This window comes from Lagopus muta, chromosome 13, assembly GCF_023343835.1.
Source record: "Lagopus muta isolate bLagMut1 chromosome 13, bLagMut1 primary, whole genome shotgun sequence".
Lineage (NCBI taxonomy): Eukaryota > Metazoa > Chordata > Aves > Galliformes > Phasianidae > Lagopus > Lagopus muta.
The window spans coordinates 17,143,480-17,159,019 of record NC_064445.1 but is presented as its reverse complement, the minus strand read 5'-3'; the positions used below and the strand labels follow the sequence as shown (position 1 = coordinate 17,159,019).

Below are 15,540 nucleotides of genomic sequence, written 5' to 3'. Positions count from 1 at the left end.
TGTCCACAGCCTTGGCAGGCCAGCGCAGAAGGTGGCAGCAGACATGGTGCAGTGCTCATTGGTGTGGATCTCCAGCCAGAAGGGTGAGAGAGGAGCTTTCTCCCAAAGACTGTATTTTTCCATTTTGTTGCACCCACTTCAGAATCAGATGCTGAACACGAATTGAGTCTTCCTGCTGGATTGAAGTGCCAAGAAATGAAATGTAATGACGCAATTCGTAAAATGCATCTTGGTTATCACATTATTTTTTTTTTGAGAAACATTGCTTACAGGTTTCTTGTTAGACCAGCTTGCTTTTGTCTGTCTGCCATTGCTGTTTGGAAGGAGCTCACCAGCAAGGAACAAAGCTGCCCCAGGCAACAGGGCGGTGTGGGAGCTGCCATGCAGTGCTGGCAATGTGATGCCAGGGCTCCAAGCAGCTCCATGACTCCCAGCACTCTTCAGCTCTCAGCTGCAATGTCCAAACCTCTGCTACTGCCCCTCCACCTCAGACACATTTGAGATGCTAAAGGGCCTAGCAGAGAGCTAGAGAAAATTACTTTCGGAGAGAATCTGTTTGTGGCTTACGTCTGTGCTTGCCACTGATCTGTCATTATATTCTAGAGGCATGTTTGCTCAGCACAACTGCTGAAACGGATCTTTTAGATTCACTGTTCAGACAGATGAGGTCAGGTGCTGGTGAATGACTTCCAGGAGTTGCTGCATGACGCCTTGGACAGGACCAAGTGCTGGGCAGTCAGCAGCCTGGTACGTCAGCCAGAAGGCCTTCTCTACATGCTCCTTCTGAAGCACATCCTCATTAATGGGATGGCTGAGAAAGACAGCCCTGGCAGTTAGCAAAGCAGAGTTTGTAAGAGTGCCCGTGTCCCCGTGGCTGGACAGGCTCCTGGCTGGCAGGTTGGCTGCCGTGGGCTGGCATCCCATCCCACCCGCTGTGAAGTGCAATGGGTTTGCTTCAACCACATTTTTATTTCACTTTGCGTTAATTATGGGTATTTTAAGTGAGCGTGTTTCGTTTTGTACTGCCAGCAGTATGGGAGCAATTAAAGTGGTTATTTAATGTAGTTTCCCTTGTTATGCTCCTGTTATATTGCAGCACCTGTGATTTTTCTGGACGTGCTCCGATATATACTCCAGTAGTCTGTTGCATTCAGTAGTCTGTTGCACACAGCTCTCAGTGTGACTCCTAATTTCCACCACCATATTATTTGTGCCATTATTAGGATCAAGCCCACCGTCTCTGAAATACATCTTCATCTATTTCTGAAAGGCCAATACTTTGTTTAAAGGATATTACTTATGCTTATTACTTTCAGAGAAGCCCACTAATTAGTTGCAGAGATATAACCAGTTATAGAGTTGTGCCAATTAGTAGTTACAAGAAAAATTTCTAAATATTAAAGTGCACTCTTGTGGAAGTTGTGGAAGTTGGTAGCAGGAAAGAACCCAAAGGAAAGCTGTTGCGTGGCTGTGTGCCTGTCATGCTTACAAAGCCACAAGAGCAGCATTAGTGTGGTAGCAAGGCTGGGGCTGAGCATTTCTTCTAATCACCTTTGCACTTTGAGCTTTCTGTAGGTCGTTTGCTGTAATGTCCTTTCCTTTTGTTTACCAGTGATGCAATTTGGAAAAGGCAAGTCGTGTTACTACCGGTTCCTGACCAAGGGCCAGCAGTGGATCTGGCTGCAGACACACTACTACATCACCTACCACCAATGGAATTCCAAGCCCGAGTTCATCGTGTGCACTCACCTGGTAGTTAGGTAGGAGCAAGCACCAAGCACTTTAAAGTATGTGCTCCGTGTCCTGGTCCATTATGTTCTCCAGCCCTGTTTTGTGTAAGCCAAATATTTGCTGCGTGCATTGGCATGCTAAATGGTATGCAATTGTAGAAAGCTATTACGACAGGGAACCTGGGGAAAAGCATCGTGTGTTTTCACCACGCTTTGGCAGCTGGGCCTGAAAGCCACCACTGTCCACGTCCGTCAGACTGCCACCAGCAGTGGCATGGCAGGACGAGGAGCTGAAGCTTTAACAGTCAGATGACTCTGTGGGTGTAAATGGTAGGTTGTAAATTTACCAAATGTAAATTGTTTGCAGAGCTGCTCTCCATCATATTTGAAAAGTCATAGCTGTCAGGTGAGGTCTCGGATGATTGGAGGAAGGGTCACATCGCTCCCATTTATAAGAAAGGGAGCAAGGAGGATGCAGGGAACTACAGGCTGGTGCGTCTCACCTCTGTGCCTGGGAAGGTCATGGAACAGATCCTCTTGGCCAGCACAGCTTCACCAGGGGAAGGTCATGCTTAACCAATCTGGTGGCCATCTATGATGGACTGACAGCGTTGGTGGACAAGGGACAGGCGACCAGTGTCATTTACCTGGACTTAAGCAAGGCCTTTCACATGGTCCCCTACCACATCCTCATCTCCAAATTGGAGGGATGTGGATTTGATGGGTGGAATTGGTTGAAAGGCCGCAGACAGAGGCCAGTTTGTCCAGGTGGAGGCTGGTAATGAGTGGCGTCCCTCAGGGCTCTGTCTTGGGACCGGTGCTCTGTAACATCTTCATCAGTGACATTGAATTCAGTGCACCCTCAGCAAGTCTGCTGATGACACCAAGCTGAGTGGTGCTGTTGTCACAGTGGAAGGAAGGAAAGCCATTCAGAGGGACCTCGACAGGCTTGAAAGGTGGGCCTGGGTGAACCTGATGAGGTTCAACACAGCACAGGGCAAGGTTTGGCACTTGGGCCACAGGAATCCCAGGCATCCATGCAGACTGGAAGGAGCTCCTTGAGAGCAGCCCTGCAGAGAAGGACCTGGGGGTCCTGATGGATGAAAAACTGAATGTGAGCCAGCAGTGTGCATTGCAGCTCAGAAAGCAAATGGGATCCTGGGCTCCGTCAGCAGAGGGGTGGCCAGCAGGGACAGGGAGGTGATTGTGCCTCCCTACTCTGCTCTTGTGCATCTGCAGCACTGTGTCCAGGTCTGGAGCCCCCAGCACCAGAAAGACAGGGAGCTGTTGGTCCAGAGGAGGCCACGGAGATGATCAGGGGACTGGAGCACCTCCTCTACAAAGACAGGCTGAGGGAGCTGGGCTTGTTCAGCCTGGAGAAAAGAAGGCTGCGGGGTGACCTCATTGCAGCCTGCAGTACCTAAAGGGAGCCTGCAAACAAGAGGGGAATCAACTCTTGGAAAGGGTAGATAACTGCAGGACAAGGGGAAATGGTTTGAAGTTGAGGGAGGGAAGACTGAGATTGGGTGTCAGGGGGAAGTTATGTACCATGAGAGTGGTGAGGTGCTGGAACAGCTGCCCAGAGAGGCTGTGATGCCCCGTCCATCCCTGGAGGTGTTCAAGGCCAGGTTGGATGGGGCCCTGGGCAGCCTGGGCTGCTATGAAATGTGGAGGTTGGTGGCCCTGCCTGTGGCAGGGAGGTTGGAGCTTCATCATCCTTGAGGTCCCTTCCAACTCGAGCCATTCTGTGATTCTTTGTGAAATGGGGTGATACATCTCCTACCAAACCTTTGTCCAGAGCATTAGGTACTCAGGCAGGAAGGTGGCTGCTGTCCTGCTGGCCGTTCCTTGCCCACGGCAGCACCCAGGAGCCCTGCAGCGCGCTCAGCTGCAGACTTGGTGGCAGAGCTGGGCTGGAATGAGCTGAGCTGTGCAAGGGACCTGCTGCCTCCCTCTGTCAGCACACAGCAGTGCTCAGAGCACAGGTGTATTTGCTGAAGGGATTGAAGAAATAGCGATGTTCTGATTTGATCTGTTAACCTGAGTCAGGTTGTTGCTCAGTGCATCTTTCCTGAAGAATCCATTTCCTTAGGAATCAAGTTGTTGTGATTTTTTTTTTCTGCTCCCCCTTTTTCTTGTCAAACATTTGGAAGAAAAAGCACAAATGACATGGAAATCTTTCCCATGTTCAGAAGCACAGACTGAGGGCACCCTGTACACAGGTGTCGGTGTTTGAGACACTGGTATAAAATACACATAGAGTACTATTTTAAGCAAACATCAGATGGAGCAATTACTTCTGGGCTGCATTGCTTCTGCCACACTTCAGGCGGTTGAGCTGTGCTTCAGGCCCTGCCTTTATTGTGCAGGGACCCACACTGCTGTAAGTAAGCTCAGCTCAGCAGTGCCTCTTGCTCCCCACAAAGGTTTCACCCGTTCACATCTCAGGAGTCCTAATTCTGACACCACAACTGCTCAGAGCCCTTACAACGTTCTCTCCAATATATCCCAGGGTGAATCATGTAGCACTGTTTGCTGTAAATACAATTTAAGAGGAAAAAATAATAAGGGGAGCAAATACAAACTTTTAGAGACACGATGGTATAATTTTGTTTATTGTTTTTATTAGTTATGCAGAAGTCCGAGCTGAAAAAAGGCGAGACCTTGGCCTCGAAGAGTCATCAATTGAACTGGCATCCTCTTCTATAAAGGTACTGCGTCTCTTCACAGTTGGATGAAATGGATATGAAATGGCCACCTCTTACCAATCTTAGCAGGTTACCTGTTCTTCCTTCTCCCACATTCCCTTCTCCTTCCAAGTCTTTGCCAGGGCTATGACTCAAACAGGTGCTCAGGAGTCATACGCTGCATGGCTCTAAGCAATCCCATCTTGGTGTGTGCATGCAGCTGCAAATCCAGAGTTTGCATTGCCAATGCTCAGCTTTTCCATGTCCTTCTGAGAGCAGGGCAGTACCGCCATACACCTGTTTGCTTCATGCTGGCTTGGCACTGATACTCAGACAAAGATTGGATGTACAGGGAAAACAGTGCATTGGTTCTTATTCCAGATTTCAGCTCTGTTTGCACCATTGTGCAGGAATGTGACCAGAGCAGTAATTTTCATGGCTTGAATCAGTCTGGCATCCCAACATGCCTGCCCAATTAACAAGGTCATTTCAATTCCTTTCAAATTCCTCCTCTCAATAATTTACAGATAAGACTGATAATCAAAGCCACTCTGTGAGCATTGTTGTTGTAATTGTCATTCCATTAGCCTCACTACTCTTCAGCCATTATTTTATAGAAATTACTTATAGGATGCTCTGTGGGCACTGTCCCAGAGCCCTTTTGTACTGGAGCAGAGGCCACCTTGCTAGCAGCTACTCTCACTATTTCAGAACCTGTACTCTCACTACTCTCATTACTACTGCTGTAATTTTGCCCTTCCCATATGATAGCAGCGATGTTTTTCTGCAGCCATGAAGCTACATCTGCTGGTGCAAGGCAGTGGGAGGAGCAGTAGGGCAATTGCACCCATTGCTTGCTCTTTGGAAAGGAGTGGGGAGCTCCTGGGGAGGCACGGGGAGGGTGACAGCACGGACAGCATGGTCAGCACATCCTGCAGTGAAACAGTCGTGCTGTGGGCTCGTAGCCATAAACCAGCTGCCATCTGTTGTTTTGGTGACAGCTCCAGGTCCACACAAATGCACTAGGTTTGGCTGTTCCCACTGGGATACGTGAGCTGGGAGGGTAAAGTCATCAGGATGACCATCAAGAAGAGAGCCTGGGGTCAGCTGGAGGGGGCTGGCAGCACCACGCTGTTATTTCACCCCCTCTCATGTGCTTCTTTCCCTGCAGAGCCACGGCAGCTACCTAGAGGTGGGCCGCTGTGGCAGCAGCCAAGATGCCAGCCGGGAGGGAATGTCGCTGTCGTCCCACAGCTCCCGCCGCTCCTCTCACACCGCGCTCTCCGACTCTGCCTGTAGGTGCCCGGTTCGGTGGGAGAGTGAGGGGCAGGGCACCCTCCCACGTCTGGGGTCGGGTGAGGGGCTTCCACCAGCTGGGACTGAGTCAGGGAGAGGCGCTCAGCTTCAGCACTGACACGCCGTGGTGCCGTGTCCTGCATCGGCCTCGTGGGAGCAGGGGTGGCCGGGCACAGTTCTGCTGCAGTGTGACAGCAAAGCTTCTCTTTTCCAGCCACCTCGTCCATGCGACACACCGACACCAGCACTTCCACCCGGCCGGCGGTGCCAGAGAAGGCAGCCCTGCGGCTGGCGGCGGCTGGAAGCGCTCAGGTCGGTGCTGCTGAAGGGAGCAGATGGCAGGCCTTGGTCTAACTGTCGGAGGGGTCTGATCCTCAGCTCCGGGTGTGTGGGGCCTGGGCTGGGATTTCCTGGGGCCATAGCAGGGGTGAAGAGAGCTGCTGGATGCACCGCAGCTGCCCGCTGTCTTGGGTTCCTTCTTCCTCCAGGCCAAGTTTTATCTCCCAACACGTCTCTTGGGTCTGAACATATTAAAAGGCTTTAGTCCAGACACAGATGGTGACACTGAGGGTCTGCTATCAATTAGCAGCGGGCATATAGGAGCTCAAGTCCTCCCTTCTTACTCACCCTCAGCCTACGCGTGAAGCTTTCAGGCTTCCCACACTTGTTTCATCACCAGCGCTGTGTGGCCAGCAGCAGCTCATACTGTGCCCACTCGGCACTAGAGGTGCTGGAGACCTCCAATAAAGCAAATATTTCATTTTTAGGCTATAGCAACGCCTCCAGCCACGGGTGAACACCTCCCTCAGCAGCCGGCGGTCCCCTCCCAGCAGGCTGTGATGGTACGTGGAGTGATGAGCTCCTGCCCCAAGCTGGGTGGGAGGGAAGAGGAAAGGTGCTGGGGCTGTGTGATAAGCATGAGGGCTGGGCCCTTGCACCCAGCCAAGCTGGGATGCTGAAAGCATAGGTTAAAGGAAGTCTCAGACCTGTCAAACTGCTTGGGGCTGCTGAAGACTCATCTGTGTTGTTAGCAGCTGGCACAGGCTGATACAACACAACAGTGTTATGGCCCTGATAGAAGAAGGGGGTGATGTGACAGATATGAGATAGGCCAAAAAAAGAAGAGAGAGACAAAAAAAAAAATGGCAATTATAGCTCATAGCTAGTCTGGTATTCCAGTAACCTGCCTGCCTTGTACAAAAGCATCACGATGAATGTGTGCAGTGGGGCCGGCCCAAGCCAATGCTCTCTCTCTGCCCTGCAGCCCGTGTACCACTTCCCAGCCCCACTGGGCATGATGCACCAGCTGAAGGAGCAGCTGGAGGAGAGGACACGCATTCTGCAAGCGGACATCAAAACGCAGCAGGAGGAGCTGCACGTCATCAAGGAGCAGCTCCAGCTGGTGCAGGACTCCAACTTGCAGGTACCACTTCCCTGCCCCCAGAGCGTGCTTTTCCTTGGAGCATGCAGATCTGCGACAGTTATCTGCAGCATAAGCATTTGGAAATGAGCTCTGGATGAATGCACAGTGTTGCCTCAGTCATAGGGGTAGCTGGCAAGGTGTCTCCTGAGGAATAGCTGCCATCGGTGACTGCTTAATGATGGAGTCATGATGTAGGAAAACAACCCCAAGGAAGGGGTCAGGTTGGTCAGAGCTCACCCTGCACGGTGATCCCAGTGGTTAATGCCATTTGTGCCATCCCACAACGTGTGACAGGGATAACAGCACCAGGCAGTTGTGGCTCTGAATGTCTGAGCAGCCCATCCTCACAGCTCACTGTGCTGCCGGGTTTGCAGGTGCGGTGCCTGCGTGCTGACAGAGGCTGCTAGGGGCAGGAGGGTCTCCCAGCAGAGTTCCTTTGGGGGCCCCGCCAGCTGCACCCCTCATACAGGACGGGAGCCTACAGAACCCCTATTTTCTAGCAAAGCCCAAGCACCATCTAGTGGCAGTTGCCGAGCAAGGGCTGTCTTATATCCCTCCCGATGTGTAACGCACCCGTGCCTCTTTTCTCCTTAAAGATGCTGATGCAGCAGCCGATCCCACTGGTCTTCAACAGCGCGCAGCGTCAGAGCCCACGGAGAGCCCCGCCTCCATCCCGGCAGCCCAGCACCAAGAAGGCCCCGCAGCCGGGCCCCATGGCCAAGCGCTACGGGGGTCCCCCTGCATCCACCCCGCGCCTGTTCCTCAGGGAGCCCTGCAGCACTCCCTCCCAGGTGCCTGGCTGTGCTCACACGTGGGCAGGTGGCACAGAGCGTTTCGTGGTTGTCAGAGGGGAATTCGTTTCCGGCAGAGAAGTCTTGGAAGGCAGCTGTGATGAATGAGCTTAGCCTCACTGGGTCTACATTTACAGTATAGAATCACAGAACAGTTTAGGTTGGAAAAGGACCTTGCAGCCACCCCTGCTGTGTGCTGGCTGCGCCTTCACCCCATCTCAGGCTGTCCAGGACCCACCCAGTCCAACCTGGGACACCTCCAGGGATGGGCGCCCACAGCTCCATCAGCAGTGCCGGGGGCCTCATTGCCCTCTGCATAAAGAATATCTTACTCATATGCAACCTAAATCTCCCCTCTTTTAATTTGAAGCCATTACTCCCTGCCCTGACACTGCACTCACTGATACCAAATCCTCCCCCCACAGCTCTCCTGCAGGCCCCAGGAGGTACTGGAAGGCTATAATGTCTCCCCAGAACCTTATTTAGATGAAAGAATTCCTCCCACAGCTGAGGATCATAGAAGGGTGACAAATGCCAACAAGGTGTTTGTGCTCATAGACATATTCCATTCTTACCACTTCACTCAGGGAGAACTTCAGTTGTTCTGTGTCTTTTTCTCAGTTTGAAGCTTTTGTTCTAGCTGCATTACTGAGGGCTTCAGAACCTGATCTGTGCATCTGTACCTGCATTTCAGATACCACAGCAGCAGCAGCACCTAATGCGAGGAAACCAAGCCCAGCCAACATGTCTGCCAGGGCAGACGAGCATTTCAGTGCCCCTCTACAACAACCCCACGGTGTTTTCGCAAGCACATCCCATCACAGTGGCTGCACAGCTGCCAACTGATGTTAGTGAAAGGCAGATGCAGTCTGACTACAGCCAGGACAGGAGCCTCAGGTAAGAGCTGGAACTATTCTCCCAGTCCTGTCTTGCTTGCTCTGGAGTTCTGTTTTTTCCAGCCAGGATGAGGTCTGTGACAAAAACATTATTCTTTTGTACAAAACTGTAAACTGCCCCAAAATATGCAACTGCCTTTCAGGAAGGGGTCTGCAGGCGCTGTCTCTGGGGTCCAGGCACTGCAAAATACTCTCTAAAGGAGCAGCATAACTATGTGAGCTAGAGATCTCACCATGTGAAAAATGTGTTTCTGTCATGGAAGGTGTGGCAAGTTTCAGCCCACCTCCATGGGTGATGAGAAGCATCCTATTGCACTGGCTTTTTTTCCGAGGAGAATCAGTGCTACTTTGCATGCTTTCAGTGAGGGCTTACAGGACTTGTTCCTAGAGGTTGGCAGCCAGCAGTCTGGACTTGGCCTGCCCTGACTGCCCCCTCTTTTTCCTCACCACAGGATGCTGCTGGATCAGTCCATCCAGGCCATGGTGCCCGCCACCAATGGCAGCACCCAGCCCACACCAAGCAGCGCCAGCAGGCAGCCAGGGAAGTGAGTCCTTGCTCGTCCCTGCTCCCACGTGGTGTTGTAGCAGGGTGCTGCTTCGTGGCTCCAGAAATTACTTTGAAAAACCTGCGTGTGATCACATGAAAACAAACCAGATTTAAAGGAAACAAAATCCAAGCTAGTCAGGAGAAGAAGTAATGAGAATATGTACTTCTTTTAATTGCAAAGAACTCCTAATTACAGTTTTTTGAAAAGTGTTCCTAACTGTTTGCTGGCTTTTGCAAAGCATCAAGTGCTTGATCAAGTCACAGAGACGTACAACCTTACATCTCTGATTCCCTGTGGTTCCAGTCAGGAATGCTTAGTGGGAGAGGGACTTTCGTGTGGGATTTGGCACAGTTGGACAAGTCCTGTTGCTCTGATTCCTGCAGCATTGGGCAGCCAAGCCAGGGTTGGATTCTCACACTGGATTTTCTTCCCTGTGGCAGATTCGTGGCAGAGCAGCAGCCCTTGCCTCCCACCACGCAGATGCAGCCCATCAGTGGCAGCACGGTGCGGCCCCCCGCCCCCTCGCCTGTGTTCTCCCCATCCGTGATGCTCCCCCATGGCAGCTTCGTGGCCCACCCCGGCAGCACCCCGCTGCACCTCCACCCCTGGCCACAGCAGCAGGTTCAGCAGCACCGTCTCTACCTTCAGGTAAGGCCTGTGTTCAGGGCTGGGGTGGGATCTGGGGAAGAAATGGTAGCTGGCCACGATTACACCTGAGCTGTGCACTCGTGTGCCTTCCATCCCCGCTATATCTGCGTGTGCCTCTGTGCACAGCATTTCCAACCTGACTTGGTACCCAGTTTCAAGGCTGTATTTCCAAGCCCAGCTGTCCCTTAGCAAGCAGAAGACAGAGCCAGGCCTTCAGTTATGACTCAGAGGGCCTGGGGTGGGAATCCCACTGTGGAAGCAATGGGCGATAAGGGATTGGTCCCCTTGAAAAGGGTTCTTATCAGCTGCAGTCACTGCTTTCTTTCAATAAAAGGTTGTTTCCCGACACAAAACTCTGGGAAAGGCAGTTCTGTTTTTTTCAGTGCATGTTTTCATCAGTGCATGCCAAGTGAACAGGGCTGCCAAGGAGAAGGGCTGTTGAAACTATTAATTAATGAGTGATATGCTCTCCAAGACTTGATGGGTTGGCAGAGGCAAGCTATAGCTGTCCTGGAAAAGATGGTAGAAAACAAGAACAGGAATAGATAGAGCTGGAGTTACACTGCAGGGCTGCATTTGGAGTGAGAAATAAATTGTTGTTGGAAACATGGGCAGGAACTGCTGCAAGCCCTGAGAACAGCAGCGTGGCAGCGTGCAGGAGGTGAAAGCTTCAGTCAGCAGCAAGTCGGGCCTCAGTGCCATGGCGCAGTGATGAAGCCTGCTCTGTGGAGCAGCAGCTGTAGGGCTGCCCGTCCTGCAGCTGTGTGGCAGAGGCACAGGCTTCTTGTGGCAGAAGGCAGAGGCCTTCTGCCGGGCTGCCCATAGGGCTGTAGGATGGGGGTCCCAGCACCCCGCCCTACTCTTCTGTCCTTCGCTCACCGCTCGGAGGGCGCAGATCACCTTTGGGCTCCGATACCCCTGCACAGCAGCGAGGGAGGGGTGCTGGGTCTGGGCGGCACCGATCGGCTCCCTTCCTGTCGCCCTGCAGATGCAAGGAGCTGAGGCGGTGCCGGGAGGCCCCGGCCCACGTGTGTTCCAGCCAGCCCACCTCCCGCAGCAGAGCCCCCTGAGCTACTTCCTGCACCCGCAGCCGCAGGGCCGCCACGCACAGGGCCAGCCCTGCAACCTGCCTGACCTGCCCGAGATGCAGCTGCCCTGACCCACTGCCGCTCAGACCGGCGAGACCCCGCCTCACAGGGCGGGATCGCCGCGGGGCCCCGCTGGGGTCTCCCGTCGGCATCACCGCTCAAAAGAGCCCGTGCGCTGCGAGTCTCGGCCAGGCCTGCCCAGAGGGAGCGCGCCGTAGAGCTGAGGAAGAGGAGGATGCTCACCTGGGGCTCCCGCCCACCGGAGCTGCAGACTCGGTGAGAAGGCTGTGCTTGGGGCAGGGGCCGGGATGCTGCTGCCGGTCGCCGAGCCGTGCCTGCCCGTGCCAGTGCTGGCTGCGGATCTTTGACCTGAGGGGGACAGCCGCCCGGCTGCGGGCAGGTGGCGGAGGTCCCCGTGGGGATGGCGGCGCTGCAGACGAGCCGTGTCCGATCAGGGCCGCGGTGCTGGAAGTCACTGTGATGCCGATCCCAGCGCCCGCAGCGCTGCAGGGCTGCCGTGTACATAGCTCGCCTCGCTCTCGTAGGTCCGTTGTGGAGTTTTTCCTTATTTCTATACCTCAACCCCACCGTTTTGTTTTCTGGGAGATTGGATAATGCTGCTAACTTACGTAACACCACTTTTGCCTGAATTTCTTACTGTTGTTAAACCAGCTCACATCACAACCAGTAAGATATTCCTCATCTTTTATTTTGGTTAACAAACGCAGAGAAATTTGTATGGTTTTTACTCCCTGTAGCCAAATATTTTTCAGGTTACCTACAAAGAACCTTTACTCTTTCTCCTCTGTCATTCTGTTCTGATCCAGGTGGATGTTGTTGTATATGTTTCTTAACATGAAAACAAACCAACGCAGTAGAGCACCATATTGACAGCAAACTTTGTGGTTTTGCTCGGTCAGATTTCAGGCTGACAGACCCGGAACATATACTCACAGTGACACAGGCGATGTTACGAGCCCATGGGGTCAGCAATAAAGTGTATTTTTGTAAATTGCCACTTTTAAGTATATGTTTATATTTATGAATTGAAAACTAGTCTGCTCCTCAGTGGGTGTATAGCCGTGTCCCTACTGTTTGTGTCTTTCCAAAGGAAAAAGGAACTGCTACATTTCTGAGGTGCTGGGGGCTGAGCACTAACTGTGGGCACTGCTGGAGCCCAGACACAGGTGAAGGTGTAGGCTGTTGCTTTCAGCTTTGCAGGCAGGTGGGGAGGAAAACGTGCACACGCAGAGGCACGCACTTACAGCAAGGATGCACTGTTGTACCCAGTTTATGTCTCAGTGTTGCTGCTGAGAGAAGGCTGCAGCACGGTGGCTGTCCTGCATGTCCCCTTCCACATGCCAGCCCTGTGTGCCTGGGCTCTTATGAGCATGGCTTGACACAGAAGGGGTTCGCTGCCTTGCAAGGAGAGGAGCTGGGGGCGGTGGGTGTGCAGGATGGGGCTGTGCCCCTCCACAGCCCTGCTGATGGCACTGGGCTGCACGGTGATGGGGGGAGCTGTGGGGTGGCACGGCTGTCTATTGCTTACAGCCTCGCAGCAGGGAGCAGGAGAGGTTTGCAAGGATGTTTACATGTGAGATTGGCCTTGCTGAAACAAGCAACCTGAAACATGCACTTTATCACACCCCCTTTTATTTCCAGCACCCACCCCAGCCGCTAGCACAGCCGCTCGTGGGCCTGGTGCCGCCTGGGCAGAGCCGCGTGTGCCGTGGGCCAAAATCCCAGAGCCTCTGCTCAGCCTGCATCCAACCGGGCACGGCAGGCCCAGGGCCGTGGGATTTTTGCCTTAGTTATCACTCGCACTCAAAGAATTAACGACTAAATGAATCTTCTTATTCAGGTGAACTCCTGTTCATTTACCTCGGTGACAGCTACGTCCTGTGTTTTTGGGATCCCTTTGGAATTGAGGGTTGCTGGCGGGTTTGGTTCCCCCCTGGGTGCTGATGAGAGAAGTTGGGCTCCAGCACCAGCGCTCAGTGACAACCTGAGGCTTTCCAGCACACAAGCACCCGTGTGCTAGCACTCTCTCCCTTCATATCTAGATATACAGGTGTGTGTTTGTAATATACATATATATATGTATGTATGTGTGTATCTCTATCTACAGGCCACACAATTCCAGACCTCTGAAAACACAGGCAGCTTTAATTAATAAAGTCTTGCACTTTTAGCGTATTTGTACATATAAGCTAAAGCCTGGTGGGTGCAATCAGGCTGGTTTGACAAACACAGCGAAAAATTGACTGTATATATTGTAACATACTCTGTGTAAAAGAAGAAAAATCTTAGAAGTGACTATAAATCTTGGTTTATTTTATATGCTGTCAAATATAGATACATTTATAAATGTTATTATTCTTAAAAGTATTTTGTAATGGGAAAAAGAAAGTGTCTTATGAAGAGTAAAGATTTTATTCTTGTCTTGAATCTATGTCGCTGCACAGCTCTGTTGGATGGGAACCTGTGCATTTTGAGAAGCTTTAAACAGATTATACATGGTATTTTCAAAAAAAAAAAGAAAAAAAAAAGAAAAAAAGAACAAAGAAAGAAAAGGAAGAAAGAAAGAGAAAGAAATAAAAGCATACCTGTAAGACCTCTTACACAACTGTGCTGTTGTTTTTCCCAGGCAATACAGGTCGGATGGAGGGCCGGACTCTGCTCCTTGCTCTGCAGGAGTGCAGGAGCTGTACTGCACACAAGTGCACAGTAGGGGAGGGATGGGGCTCAAGCCAGAGACTGGGATCTGACCACTGCCAGAGGCAGAGCATGAGCCAGGAAGAGCAGGGCATCAGAGCCACCACGGCACGCCATCCGTGGCTTTGTTTGGATGCAGAAATGAGTAATGCCACTCTTCCTGGACTAACTCAGCAGCCATCCGGGCATGGAAGCAAGCTCAGGTTGTGCACAGGGCTGAACTGGTCCCAGCCTGCAAAACCTGGGTCCGCTCTTTTCCTCACCCTTAGGGGAGGTCGAAGGCCTAGTGTGCTTTTTCTATGGCTCAGTCCTTGCTACGAATGTCTTTAACATAACTGATGCTTTTGAACAAACTTCCGAAGCAGGCTGTCATGGGAAAGAACAGTGCTTCAAACAGATTACTTTTTCTTAAGTGAAACATATTTTATTTAACACCCCATTTGTCTTACAGTACTTCTACATACAACACGTTGTATAAAAAGCCAACCTGCCAACACAGATGTGTGGCCTTCTTGGTAAAGTGACAAAGCTGTAGCAAAGAAAAAAGCAAAATAGCCTATTCATCCTGGAGACAAATTGCAGTACTTCATGTTAAGTCCAGACAGCAACTGCAGTCACAATCAAGAACCCTGGATAGTACAACCGGATGAGAAATTTCTATGGGATACAACATACAGCTACCTCTTACTTGCTATATATTAGCAAATTCTTCTTGAAAATATACTATTACATAGTCACTAGAATGAGGAACAAGTGGTTTGTCCTAGGAATGGACTGACACAGGGGGCATCTTCTGAATCGCACAGCAGCGACCATTTCTAAGTCCCAGAAAACGCCCCAGTTTTATCCCAAGCAGTTCACCCTGCGGTGGAAAAGGCCCCAGGGCTGTTCCTTGTGCTGTGTTCAGGCCCTGGGGTGACCGCTGCTGAGCACAGCACACGGGGCAGAGCAGCTGCTCCTCGTGGTGGCCGGAGCTCAGCCAGCGCCACGTGATGGGGGACACCAGGCTCAGAGGCTGCCCTGTGGGCGCAGGGCTACGTGTGACAAAGGCATCCGATGTGCGTATCAGCGACGACGACGGCCCAAAAGGGCTGTACAGTTTGACCAACAGCTGCTGGAACCTTGTGGCACAAATCACCGTGCCGAAGCTGCCCAGTCACACCGGTGACACCGCAGCAGACTGCAAGGTAAAAGCTGTCTGAGCAGCACTAGTGCTAGCGACCGAACACTGCGTGTGCTTTATGCTGACGGGTGCACATTTGCTCAGTTCCTAAGACAGGACCACGAGATAATGGGAGCCGTTACAGAAAAAAAGGACAGCTGTGAAATGACACATCTGTGCTTATTTAAGCACGCCGCTTGCTACTGATGGATAAGCTGCCCAAAGTCCAAAACCACATCTAAAAGCCTCCACGTGAGGACGTGAATGGAAGTCCCCCTGCAGGGAAGGGCTGTGAGCACGGCGGGCTGCTTCCCCACTGAGCTCTTGCAGCACACGTGTGCCCACCCAGCGACCCCCACTGCAGTGCGATGCCATCATGGGCTCACCTTTCCAACACCAAATATATTTTAGATATATACATATTCTTAAATCACAAGCTGGTCAGATCTCTGTAACACAGCTCTGACAGCTGGCAAGGATGACTGTGCATCTGGTAACGGCTCTATAGTTTCTTGGATTGACCGCAATAGAAACTGGTATTTCAAGAAGTTGCTCA

At 51.8% G+C, this 15,540-nt stretch overlaps 1 protein-coding gene across 1 annotated transcript in view; it reads left to right on the top strand.

Moving 5' to 3' along the window:
* PASD1 (PAS domain containing repressor 1) overlaps window positions 1-13,689 on the top strand; it is a 28,714-nt gene extending 15,025 nt beyond the window's left edge. Inside the window, exons 12-22 of the mRNA XM_048959558.1 lie at window positions 1,613-1,760; window positions 4,360-4,441; window positions 5,589-5,712; window positions 5,928-6,025; window positions 6,481-6,555; window positions 6,978-7,136; window positions 7,733-7,927; window positions 8,622-8,824; window positions 9,276-9,368; window positions 9,812-10,019; window positions 11,008-13,689. Coding sequence (XP_048815515.1) covers window positions 1,613-1,760; window positions 4,360-4,441; window positions 5,589-5,712; window positions 5,928-6,025; window positions 6,481-6,555; window positions 6,978-7,136; window positions 7,733-7,927; window positions 8,622-8,824; window positions 9,276-9,368; window positions 9,812-10,019; window positions 11,008-11,178 — 1,556 coding nt within the window. The 3' untranslated portion in view covers window positions 11,179-13,689. The remainder of the gene's footprint in view (window positions 1-1,612; window positions 1,761-4,359; window positions 4,442-5,588; window positions 5,713-5,927; window positions 6,026-6,480; window positions 6,556-6,977; window positions 7,137-7,732; window positions 7,928-8,621; window positions 8,825-9,275; window positions 9,369-9,811; window positions 10,020-11,007) is intronic.
* The last annotated feature ends 1,851 nt before the right edge of the window (window positions 13,690-15,540 follow it).